Raw genomic sequence first — 11,862 nt, 5'->3', positions numbered from 1 at the left:
GAGACTTGTTATGCTGTCCACTTGGCCAAACCATGCTAGCAAGTTCAAAATGAAGAAGAGAGAAATTGTGACATGCAGTAAAACATAAAATACAGAACCATATTAGTTCTGTATAAACAATGGGGGCAGTCAAAACGTTCACACTACACTTTCTTATGCTTCCAGTCACAACAGCTATGCCATAATGGTCTCCTTTTGAAGTGGTCTTCTTGTAATTTGATATCAACAGTAGCAGTTTGATATCAACATGAAATTTATACTTTAAAACATTTTCACTAATACTAATGCATTTGTTTTTTTCAAATATGATTTTGACAAAATAGTACAGTGATCGCTCAGTTATCTGACTATAAGGGCCATGTAGCACAACAGGAATAATAATGGAATAATATGCCCTCTGATCAGAGAAGGATGATAAATTGGTTAGTGTGGAATTTGGCATAAGGACAATTATGGTCATATTGCACTACCAGAGATGGTTCATAGGAACAATAAATCTTCAGCTGAAAAATTGATGTTATGTTTAGTTCTATTCATGTAAATTATGACACATTAATAATCCTGGGATAGCAGTCATTACTAATTATTTCCTTTTAGTTATAAATAAATCAGTCTTCATTAGTGTCATAAGCAGTATGATTCAACTGATAATCAGTTGTATTTATCTTGTTTTGAGACTTCCATGGATAGAGAACATATGAAATATTTACAGCTGATTATTTACATTTAAGTCTGGTATAAACTCTACATGAAGACTGTTAAGAAATTATTTTATTGAGTTTTAACCTCTATCAGTTTCATGTACATTAAACTTCAACAGGAAAGTAAAATATTAAAAAAATACAATGGACTGACTTACAGAATGTATGAAAGAACTCCAACTGCCCAGATGTCAGCAGCAGAGGTAACAATTTCTTTTTTCACAACCTCAGGAGCTAAATAAATAATGTTTTTGTAAATATTACGTATTTAAAACATAATATCTATCTAAATATTTTAACTTGTAAACTTGCATTTATTCTCTAATAAATTTTTAAGTTGAAGCGATATGGTAACTATAATAAACTGTGGAAGTGATTAGAAAATAAATGTAAGTTTACATATATATCAGTCACTTGCAGTTCTTGTGTGTGTGTGTGTGTGTGTGTGTGTGTGTGTGTGTGTGTGTGTGTGTGTGTGTGTGTGTGTGTGTGTGTGTGTGTGTGTGTGTGTGTGTAAAGACACTCTTTATACATATACATATATGTAAAGAGTTTATTTTTACATGAAATTTATACTTTAAAACATTTTCACTAATGCTAACGCATTTGTTTTTTTTTTTTTCAAATATGATTTTGACAAAATAGTACAATGATCTCTCGGTTATATGACTATAAGGGCCTATGTAACACAACAGGAAGAATAATGGAATAATATGCCCTCTGATTAGAAAAAGTCCTAAGTATGATTCTCATTACGGTGAGAGGAATCTTTGTGTGGACTTTTTTCAGTTAAAAGTGGGTTAGCCAATTTCACACAGAGGTAGCAGGATTTTTCTTCTGGAAACTGTACACAGCCAAATTAGCCAGAGTGCACACAGACCAACAGTTATCAGACAAAAATACTAGTGAGCTGTACATGAGTGCTAGTGGATTATATAGTGTATAAGTGAGAGGTAGATGGAATAATATGGGTAGTGGATGAAATAGTGTGGATAGTGAGCAGCATGGTGCATAGTGACCTCCTTGGACTCCATGAATAGGTCACATAATACTACTAATAATAAATAGTCCTATGAGTTATGTCAACTTGATTACTTTGTACATCATTATGTATTCATATGTTCAATTAAATATACTTTAAGGTTATCTCTCAATTATCACATCAGCAAATTTGATTTCTCAGTGTGACTGGATAATTGAGAAATTACTGTATTAGTATTATTTCTAGATGTTAGAGGAGTTGCAATACTTATCATAGGAAACTAAACTCAATGAAGATCAAAATACCCATAATACTTGCCTCAAGTACATTCCCTCATTCACCACCACCACCACATAAAAAATTGCTTTTTTTTACTTTCTTATTCACATGAGCCTTATACAGCTTCCAGGGATGACCTCTTCCACTACCTGTTACCTCTAAAATATTTCTCCTCTTTTCTGACTCTTTTCAACCAATATGTCTGAAGCATATCACCTCTCTTCCTATTAGCCATGCTCTGCGCGGCACATTCCCTCAGTCTGTCCTCGAACTCTACATTCCACACTCTCAAGGCAGTCTTTGTCACTCACCTCTGGATTCTTGTCTATTGTTTCCATATCATTCAATGCAAGTGACCAAATCTTCCAATGAAGATCTAGATGTGGCCTGATCTCAAGCAATGCTAAACTAGGAGGGTAACTCTAGCTAACTCTGTTGTGATCTTGATATAGGAGGATTGATCAATTCAGTGTCCTCTGAATTATTGCAGAAGAAATCTTCTGAGTAACTTTTATAACTTTTGCAATGTGTTCTCCTTCAACTTTCTATTCATCATCATCATCCCAATATCTCTTGCTTCTTTAACTTACTAGAGTCAAGTTACACAATACATTTCATCTCATTCTCACTCCTCTGATCACAGCATATGACCTTACACATGGCATAATTGAACTGACATTTGCTGCTAGCACCAGTTTATTCAAAATCTCTTGTAGCTGCATTAGAATAGAGCTATCTGCAATTACTCTCCCAGTTTAGCATTGATTGCAAGCAAGCGAATACCTTTCTTTTCAAAAACCTGAATTATATCAATATATAAATTAACAGAAAATGCCTCCCCAAAAAAAATCAAAAATAACAACAACATGTTGAAAGTTTATTTTTTCACTTGGTTAGAGTATAATAAATTTAGTTTAATCCTTTATCCAAGTGTGAGCAAACAAAGTTTGCGCCTGAAAGTATCTTCAGGACTGGGGTAAGGTCGTACACAACACCAGGGCACTCCTTGCAAATAATAACATAACAAAATAACAACAACAAAAAAAAAAACTGTGGTACACTGCTTGTTACTCTTCTCCTTTGACTTCTATCAGCAGCTGCTCCTGTATTCAAGCTAATTGACTAATTATTCCCTTCAATTTCAACAGTAGTTTTTCATACATTCTAGTAATGTCATTTACAAAATCTAGAAAAATTACAGTATAAGCATATCTTCTGTCTAATACAATTGTCACTGTATTATAAAACTATATTAATGAAAAGATCGCCCTTGAACAAACCCCATGTAGCCATCTGTAATGATGCCTTACTTGATCAATTTAGTTTTGGATTCTGTCTCTAATAGTCTCTCCAATTACCATCAACACTGCACCTGAACAAACTGGCTTATAGAGTTTTCCTGCCCATACAGATTCCCTCATGTATAATGACACTATTTTTCCTTCCTTCCATTCTTCAGGAACTGTTCCTGTTTCAGACTTTTATTGAATAGTGCAGACAAGAGCAATGTTAGCTCTTTCTTACATTCTGTTAATATATGTGGCAATATACAGGTCTAATTCCATAACCATGAAACCTAAAAAGTTTACATACATGAACTGCCATCCTTTCCTCTCCTTCCTTTTAAATCATATTCAACACTATATTCAATTCCATAATGTGATCATTATCATCAATTTACTGATATGTACCCTCAAGGAGTGTTCAGGTTACTATGACACACCTTTGCCAAGACTTGCCCCAGTCTCGAAGATACTTCAGGTGCAAACTTTGTTTGCTTACATTTGGATAAAGGATTAAACTAAATATATAATTTATGACAGCACTACATGATTAAGTTTACATTATTATTAATCTGCTATCAACAATTTTCTTCTAAATTAGTCTAAATTTGTGAGCACACCAATATTGTCATATCTGACATTCCATGCTTCTAGGGCACTTCTGACTGAATCAATCCATCTAGACTTTGGGCTTCCTCTTGGTCTCTTTCCTGCCATCTTGGCATCAAATACCTGTTTTGCTAATTTTCCTTATCCTATTCTATTTAAGTGGTCACACTATTGTAGATTAGCTCTGCTGATGCAGTCTTGAATGCTAACAATGTCAAGTTCCTTTCCAATATCTTCATTTTTAATATGATTCGGCCACTGATGCCATCAGTGAACTGATGGCATCAATGGCATCTCATAATTATTCCCAGAACCCTCATATCTGTGGTTTCTATTCTTTGATCAAGTGCTTCATTTCTAATCCAACTCTCAGATCCATAACTTAAAACTGGTTTCAAACACTGTCTTGTGTACTGCTAGTTTGGTGTTTTGGCTAATTTCTCTCTTATTCCACATGAACTTACTCAACTGGCTACTCACCATACCAGCTTTGCTAATTATGTTGTCAATTTCCAGATTTAACTTGCCATCTTCACTAAAAACTGTGCCTAAATGGCCAAATTATTTTACTTTTTTCTCTGGGATTTTTATTCAGAATGCAGCTGAAGTTTTCTATGCTCCTGCCTATTTTCATAGTTTGGTCTTTTTATTGCTGATTTTCATACCAAATTTGTTACAGCTGTAACTCAATTTAGTTAGAGAATCCTGGAGGCCTGCATTAGATGTCTTTAGGAGCACATCATCATCTGCTTAAAGCAAAGAACTAAGTTTGACATGTCCAATTCTAATATCAGGCCTATGCCACTTTCTTTCATAATGTGATTCATGTAGATGATGAATAAGAGTGGAGATAATGTGCATTTTTGTCTTACCTCAGATTTTACATTAAACCATCTTCTTGTATTTTCTTCAATTCTAACTGCTGATTGACAACTTAAATATAGACTGTGCATCATTCTGTATAATGTTCCATTCATCCCATATAATTGTAGTGTCTTGAAAAGTTTTTCTCTGGGCACCCTGTCATATGCCTTTTTCAGATTTACAAAATTTAAGTACAGATGCTTGTTGTTATTATTATTATTAGCATCTGACCTCCATGAAGTCAGAGACTCATCATGGGAGGTATACACTATATCACACAAAGCTAATCCAACCTTATTTTAAACTGATACAATGTGTCTGCATTCACAAAACATTCAGACAATGCATTTCACTCACCAACCATTCTCCATGAGGGTTCTGGGAAGAACCTGCTCCTCACTCTAATGTCAGTTGTCATATTTCCACGATTTCTAAACTATTTCTCGTAAAGTGATAATTTGATAATGACAACCCCCATTTTTCCTGAACCCAGCTTTTTTTTTCTCTGAGTTTCTCTTCCACAATCTTTCTCAACCTCTTTTCAAGTATGCTGGCATAAATCTTACCTGGAATTCGACCTTCCATTCAGGCCCTCTGAATTATGTTACAGTGTAGCCAATGCAAAATTATTATACTTCCATACATAAGCATTTCTGGTAGTATATCACCTATTCGTGCTGCCTTTCCACAGTTTACATTTTTTATGGCTTTTTCTACCTCAAGTACTGATACTAATATTGATGTTATAGATGTTATATTGATTATACTAATTGATGTTAATTAGGCTGTGAGATTATATAATATACTACCACCTATTTTGAACGAATGTGCCAGGTAGTTTGCATCTGCCTTGACATATTTGTGTAATATGAGTCTTGCACTGGGTCAACTTCTTCCAAAGGAATGGAAGGAAGCCGAGATTGTGCTGCTTCATAAGGAAGATGACATAACTCAAGCATCAAATTATAGACTTATCGTTGTGTCAGTTATTGTGGTTAGAGTATTGGAGAGGCTGGTGAGAACCAGGATCTAGAATTGGGTTGACAACAATGGTATTATTTTTGATGGACAGCATGAATTTGCTCATGTTTTAGTAATCTGCTTACTTATTACACAAAGATGACAGCTTCATTGGACAATGGAGATGGATACACAGTATTATACTTAGATTTTGCAAAGGCTTTTGATAGATTACCACATGATAAGTCGATAGCGAAACTAGAGCGGATTGGATACTAGCCTAGTGCATTGCGTTGGAGATTAGCTATCTGATAAGTATCAGCAAGTTGTGTATGGGGGAGCAATATCCCAGAAGAGGAAAGTCACTAGTGGTGTACCTGAGGGATCTGTTTTAGGACTACTGCTGTTTAACCTGTATGATAATGATATCTGGGAAGATTTGGATGGGAATATTCAGTTGTTTGAAGATGATGCAAAAGTGGGATGAACTATGAGGAGTAGAGGAGATGTTGTGGCCTTACAAGAAGACTTGAATAGATTAAGTGAATGAGCAAATGGACACAGGAGTGGGGATGCCAGTTTAATGTTGCAAAATGTAAGGTTTGAAAATTTTGGAAACAAAGATGGGATGCAGAATTTATGCTTGTTGAAGATATAGGGTAATAATGTCTTATGGGTAATAATAATAATACCTCTTTGCCGATGACGTGTTCATCATCTGGAAGGATGCCATGGAAAACCTTCTCATGTTTCTGAACAAAATCAACTTACTACACAATAAGATCATATTCACTATAGAACTAGAGAAGAACAAAGAACTTCCTTTTCTTGACATCCTCATGAAGAAAGAAGATAACAATTTCCAACTCTCCATTTACAAGAAACCCACAGATACAGGTAGATATCTACATTATTCGTCCAATCATCATAGATCACAAAACCACAGCATCATTCACATGCTCCGTAATAGAGCCTTAAGGTCTATTTCAAAAGAAGCAGATGTACAGAGAGAACTGTCACTAATAGCTAACACTCTATCTCTGAATGGATACCCTTCTAACATTTTAAACAAATTGCTATTTAAAGACAACCACCAACAACGTGTTACTTTGCCCCAATATGTGTCCACAGCTGTCATTCCATATATTAATTCAGTTTCCACAAAATTGGCGAGAATGTTAAAAGCTCATAACATCAGAGTGGTTTTTAAACCAACTACCATGATCAGACAAATCTTACGATCACCCAGAGATGAGGTACCTTTCTTCAAATGTCCTGGAGTGTATGAAATTCCATGCACGTGTGGCCTTTTACATTGGTCAGACTTCTAGAAGTTTTGAAATAAGACAAAAGGAACATGTGAGGGATGTCAATCATAATAGAATCATCACATCTGGTTTAGCTTATCATTTCTCAACATCAAATCACATTATAGATTGGAAAAACAGTTCTATGCCTTACATCGAGAATGACTACAGACACAGAACTTTCAAAGAAGCAGCTGTGATACTATGCACAGGCAATAATTTAAATAGAAATCAAGGTATTATTCTTAAAGACATATGGAAAAATCTCATCATCTCTCTCAGTTCAACAGAACTACAATATGCAAAAAACTACACAACACGTGGTCATGTACCGAATTCTAACTGAAGCATTCGAACACATGCACGCCATCAAACACGAATGATCAAATGTAATGGCCTAACAGTTACTAAAGTGTATGTTTTACATGTAACTTAATGCATTTGTTTTCACACCAGTTCAGCCTTGAAAATGCTAGACGTGGCTAGTGAAATTTGTTGGCTTTTTGTATATTTTATCATTTATCTTCTGGTCTTTTAACAATAAAAGTTCTTTATTTTAATACATCAGACCAAATATGTACAATTTAATACCTCTTTGCATTACTCCTGAAAATTTTCTAATACGGTGCTGCTTGTTTTGCTTAACAGTCTTTCAAAGTAATTACTCCAAACATTTAGCATATCCTTATCTTCAGTGTTCATGTCACCTTTATCATATTTGATTCCTCTTATAGTACTCTTTCCCCCATTTCTGAGCTTTTTCCATATAGTCCAGAACATTTTGCTACCTTTCTGATATTTATTTTCTATATTCTTATCAAAGTCTTCCCATGCTTTTTGTTGAGTCACTTTTACACATATCTTAGCTCTCTTACATTTTTCTCTGCATTCTTTTATGGCATCTGCTGACTTATTTGCTAGAGACTTTTGGTATGCTTTCTTCTTTTCCAAGACTACTTCTTTAACTTCTTGAGTCCACCACGAGGTTCTTATTTTTCGATCATTGTAGACAACTTCTACATACCTCCCTTGCTAAATCAATCAGTCTTCTTTAGTTTTCTACTGAGATCTCAAGGTTTGCATTCTTGTTTTTGATCTGTTTCATTTTTTTCCCCAATAATGTTTGCACAGTCGAGTATACAGTGTACCTGTAAAAGCTGCTTAACTTTAATTCTTTTAAAAACTTTCTTACATACTATTCTTTTCAGTGTGATATTCATTTTTAACCTGTTTAGCACTAAGTAATGGTCACTTCCAATTTCAAATCCCCTGTATAATATTGCATCCTGAATCAGCATGAAGATATTCACTATGCACAGTGACATAGTCAGTGAGGCTTTTCTTATTTCTTGTGTCTTCTCTCCACATGAACTTGCACATTTTTTTGTTGGAACATGGTGTTAGTAATGACTAATCTATGTCGTGGGCAGAAGTCCAGCAAATAAATATTTCCATTATTATTGCCCTTTTCTACAAATTTTCCCAAAACATTCCTATATTCATGGGATTCTTTTCCTACTCTGCTGTTCAGATCTCTGACAATGACCACTTTTTCTGATTTCTTTGACAGCTGCCTGTTCTAATGACTCAAAAAATTTCTGCACACCTTCCTTATAAGAACCATCTGTGGGATCACAGACACAAATGTTTCATCGTACATTTACCTATTTTGAAGTCTGCTTGCATAACTCTACTTGAAACAGCCTTCCAGTCAAGAAGTTTATCTTGATGTTTGTTGTTGAATAGTATTGCTACTCCTTCCTTTCCTTGCTCATGACTGCCTGAATATAACATCCTATACTTATTATTTAGTAAGCTCTTACCTGTTTTTTATTCTTTGTCTCAGTAATGCCAAATATGTCCATGTGGTATTTTTCCAATTCAGCTGCAAGTCTTATTTTCTTTCCATTAATATTCCATATATTGATGGTTGCTATCTTCAGTTCTTTGATGTTGGGTTTATTCTTCTTCTTATTCTAGATGTTGAGTTGTAGCTTGTTCCAGTTACTGGAACAAGCTACAACCTCATTTATCTAGTACCATCCTTATTTATCTAGCACCCATAATATGATATACACTGAAAAAATGGTGAATGTTTCTGCTGTATCTTCAGTTGACACGTGCATGTGTGCATGATGAGTACTCTCATCTTTATACCTTCTCCACAGCATCCTCTTCCTCCACAGCACCTGAATAATTCCATGATTCATTCATTCCCCCCCCCCCACTTTATTTGACCTTCTCTTATCTGATATTGCCAAGAGATCTCACTTAAGTCACAAGCATTAATCAAACTCCTTCCCTTTTAGTTAATGTTTCATTTTGCAGCATAATGTGATATGCAAACTGGCCATATTCCTCAACACATGCAATTAACAGACATAATACACTGTCCTCATAACAGTTATTTGCTTTGGGCTTAATTTCAAATAAACATAACCTTTCAGTTAACCATGTCATTTCCTGAGTTTTTCATAGTCTCTTGATGCATTCTTTTTGGTAAAGTCTGCACATCTCCCTGTTCTAGAGTGATCATGTAGTTTTGACATGACAGGTTATAGTAATAATAGACATTATTATTAAGTCAATACTAATATAATAATAATAGACATTATTATTAAGTCAACACTTATGTTCTTCATATTGCTTCCATTTTACATGCTGTGTTAAGTAGTAATCCCTAAACGGCCCAAAAACTTATTTTCCTTACTCACTGATTTTGTTTTCAGCATCTAAAATCAGTCTCTCTCTCTCTCTCTCTCTCTCTTCTTATACATCTTGGCTATGTGATTCCTAATCATTGCTCTTTACCTTAATTGGCATCACATCTCACACTCTACTGCTTTACTGTCTCTAATAACACTCTCACTCTCAAATATCCTACTTTCTCATTCTCACTTCCTCAAAAATCATTTGTTCAAACCAACACAGTTAAATTCCTCTGTACTTCCTTCCTTTTCTGCAACCTTGTCACTCATTTTCATTGTCCCTTCCCTTGTCTTAAATATATCTTCAATACTTCCTCTGTTTTAACATCCACATTAACAGAATCCATACACCCCATATGGCTTCCTATTATCTACTCTACAACCTTCTCTTAACAGTCATCTTTCTTCTGCTTACAACAGCCAATCTCTTCACTAACTGTACTGTCTCACTCTGCATCACTTCTAACATTCCTTTCATTGCAAGATATCTTTACTCATTTTCATATCTTCTGTACTCCATTACTATTATTCATTCTTCTCTTTGCTGTTCTGCTTTCTTTCTCTTTTTGCCTCTTTTTTTTTTTTTTTTTTAGTACACACACACACACACACAGTGACAGACAAAGAATACTATTAATGGTGGTAGATGACATTGTATATATATATGTGGAGGTTTAAATAGTGTAGATGGTGGGTTGGATGGAGTAGAGTGCCCTTCTATGATGAATCTCTAGCCTCATTAGAGGTGTCATTAATAATGATAATAATAACTCCTAACATAATATAATTATCATATATTATTTACCACCATTATACAATACAGTCTTTCTTATCCGTCTTTGTTATGTATGACAACATTTGCATTATTTTCACTGGCTTCTTTCATAACAAGATTAGCTCCTTTTTTCTACTAATTCATATTCACTTTATTTATTCATCAGGCAAGATTCATTCTCTTTGAGGATGAATTTGTTAATTGTACTCATACTTTCATCCTCATTAGTCACTGATAGTTCACCTCCCATAACTCTGCATTCAAATCTCACTTTGTACAAGCTCTTACCATCTGATTTACCCCTCCCCCCTCAAGTTATCTACGTAGTACCAAAGATTATATAGAACAGACCTCAGAAAGGACTGAAATCAAAATGCACATCTGACAAAGACACAGAAGCAGTTTCAATTTTTGACTTGCACACCATTCAGGATGAGTTTTTGCTCTTCCTGTGAATAAATTACAGTTAACATGGAACAAAAACACACTATATAAATACACAAAGTTTACATTTTTACATATAATTAGGCAAAAACGTAGCTCTTTGCAGATAAGTTTTTTTAATACTTAGTTACCAAGTATTGAAAATTGTATTATTGACTCTGTTAATGCCAAATTAAATTGAGAAAATTGCAACAATAACAGGACAAAAGTAAAGAATTTAAATGAATGACTTATTTTCATATGAGTAGCAGCACTTGTATTTAGTAGATTACTAAGTTAACTTAACAGTCGTATGGATTTAATGTCTATTAAGATAAGAAATACTAGTTTCTATTTAACAAACCACTGTAAAATTTCAGGAGATTATCAACCTACCTAAATATTCTATAGATCCTTGAACATTAATTTTACAACCAGTTTTTGGAACTAGACGAGATGAACCAAAGTCAATAAGCTTTACATCTGGATGCCTGTGATCCACCATCACCACATTATCAGGTTGAAGTTCAATATAACAAATGTCTCTAAAGTGAAGGTATTCTATAGCATCCAGTACCTGTTTGAAAAACAGAATTATAATCATGCATGATTATGTTAATAATTATCTAGTTAATTATTAAAGTTATGGTCAGCACACTATGTGTACTCATTCCTTCCATCTACAACTTTTCAATAAGCTAGTCATAAGAACCCCTTAATCAATACCACACATAGTCAGATGCATTGTGAGATTTGAGTATGGGAAAAAATTGAATATGAAGAATTATTTTTAATGCAGGGTGTTTGTAAAATAATGCATGCATCTTAGTACACTGGCATTATGAAGATGTGATAATTTTATAATTTTTGTAGCCAATTTCTTCTACAAAAATTTTGGTGAAATAAAAGGTAGTGTAGTCAAGATAAATTGATGTATAAGGAACTTCCAAATATGCTAAATAATTTTGTGT

At 34.2% G+C, this 11,862-nt stretch overlaps 1 protein-coding gene across 1 annotated transcript in view; it reads right to left on the bottom strand.

Annotated features, from left to right (window-relative positions):
- Positions 1–855: 855 nt before the first annotated feature.
- The window catches only part of LOC150105008 (protein Obscurin-like), a 790,953-nt gene continuing 779,946 nt past the window's right edge, over positions 856–11,862 (bottom strand). Inside the window, exons 75-76 of the mRNA XM_090395103.1 lie at positions 11,288–11,468; positions 856–935 (exon numbers count right to left, since the gene is read on the bottom strand). Of these exons, the coding sequence (XP_090251229.1) occupies positions 856–935; positions 11,288–11,468 (261 nt within the window). The remainder of the gene's footprint in view (positions 936–11,287; positions 11,469–11,862) is intronic.

The sequence above is a fragment of the Typopeltis vanoorti genome, chromosome 7 (genome assembly GCF_054136105.1).
Source record: "Typopeltis vanoorti isolate ZY-2024b chromosome 7, IOZ_Tvanoo_1.0, whole genome shotgun sequence".
In the NCBI taxonomy this organism is placed as follows: domain Eukaryota; kingdom Metazoa; phylum Arthropoda; class Arachnida; order Uropygi; family Thelyphonidae; genus Typopeltis; species Typopeltis vanoorti.
Note: the sequence above shows the minus strand (reverse complement) of the source record. Positions and strands in the feature narration are given on the sequence as shown.